General features: G+C 35.7%; 1 gene segment (V, D, J or C); it reads left to right on the forward strand.

Moving 5' to 3' along the window:
• Window positions 1-495: 495 nt before the first annotated feature.
• Window positions 496-970, forward strand: LOC107707942 (T-cell receptor alpha chain V region RL-5-like; the record flags this gene model as incomplete). The annotated part of the segment is given in 2 exon segments: window positions 496-535; window positions 675-970. Coding segments are annotated over 2 exon segments (336 nt in total), but the record flags the coding sequence as incomplete, so codon positions are not given.
• Window positions 971-1,375: the final 405 nt, after the last annotated feature.

Here is a 1,375-nt window from a genome sequence, read left to right on the forward strand (position 1 = left end):
ATTCAGCTGTGTACTACTGCGCACTGGTGACCACAGTCACAGGAAACTTAGAGGTTCCTATACAAAAACATAATATACTTTAGAATGAAGGCCTTTCATGTGACAGTTTCATGTGACATTTCTCTTTTACAAACTAAGCAGGTAGTGCATCTACACAATCCTCAATTTACAGAAGCCCTTATTACATATTTAAGATTATGTGGATGACTTTACTTGTTATTTTTAATGAGTTGTTTGTAATTAACAGTAAATATAAGAAAATAAAATGCATAATACACTTCAAAAATTGATAGGATTTTTTAAAATTACATTTTAAAATGACAGACACTTTCCACATACTTCTATTGTGGGAAATATCTGTATCCACTATTTATTTTGAAGAATCAACAGAGGGTCCCACAATCCTTTGGGTGGAGCTTGATGAGAATGAGTACAGCAGAAGGCAGTCCTGTGTTTCTCCAAATCTCATTTTACAGATGATCTCCCACAGTCATAATGATTTTGTTTTACCTTAACATTTTGGCACTTCTAACAGGTAAAATTTGATATTTACATAGTTAATATATCTATATTTGCTAGGAGACTATATACTCCTACAAAAAATATGAATAAACAGATACATTTACTGAAGGTGCACTATTATTATTGATAGTGTGTTGCTTATATTTTCCCAGAGAGTGTTTCTGCAAATGCAATAACACCCTTCTCTACTGAAAATCATGCTTTTGAAGGAGGAAAGGCAACTCTTTCATGCAACTACAGTGGAAGTAACATACAGAGTTGGCAGTGGTACAGAGAGTATCCCAACACTGCCCCTGAATTTCTGTTGCAAGCTTTGGAAAATTTGGGTCCAGAAAAGAAGGACCGTCATGTTGCTGAAGCACAAAAGGACAAAAAACTACTGAACCTGGAGATCTCCAAAACTGAAGTGTCAGATGCTGCAGTATACTACTGTGCCCTGGTGCCCACAGTAACAGGAAACCCTTCAACACTGTACAAAAACCTGAGAGGATGAAGAAAGAAAGAAAGAAAGAAAGAAATCATTTTTGGGATCCCCAAAGAACCTTTCAATGAACAGTTCTTAAAAGAACCATTTCTTCTTAGTGGCAATAATTTTAAAAGAAACTTCCACTATAAAGAATCTTCTGTACATGGAAAGGCAATGCTTTTTTCATCTATTAGCAAAAGTTACAAAAGAAAAACTTTGATAAATATCTACTAAAGACACGGACCCTGGTCTCAAAGATTCTAGGACAAGGAAATACTGCACTACAGACATTCATCTGACTCAGAGGGTGGAGCTTTCTGTCTGAATGGATCTTGCAAAAGTGGAGCTAAAACAGTCATCGTGATTTTGGCATCCAATACATCAACC

Source organism: Sinocyclocheilus rhinocerous, unplaced genomic scaffold, assembly GCF_001515625.1.
Source record: "Sinocyclocheilus rhinocerous isolate Xijiao unplaced genomic scaffold, SAMN03320098_v1.1 scaffold15890, whole genome shotgun sequence".
Taxonomy (NCBI): Eukaryota; Metazoa; Chordata; class Actinopteri; order Cypriniformes; family Cyprinidae; genus Sinocyclocheilus; species Sinocyclocheilus rhinocerous.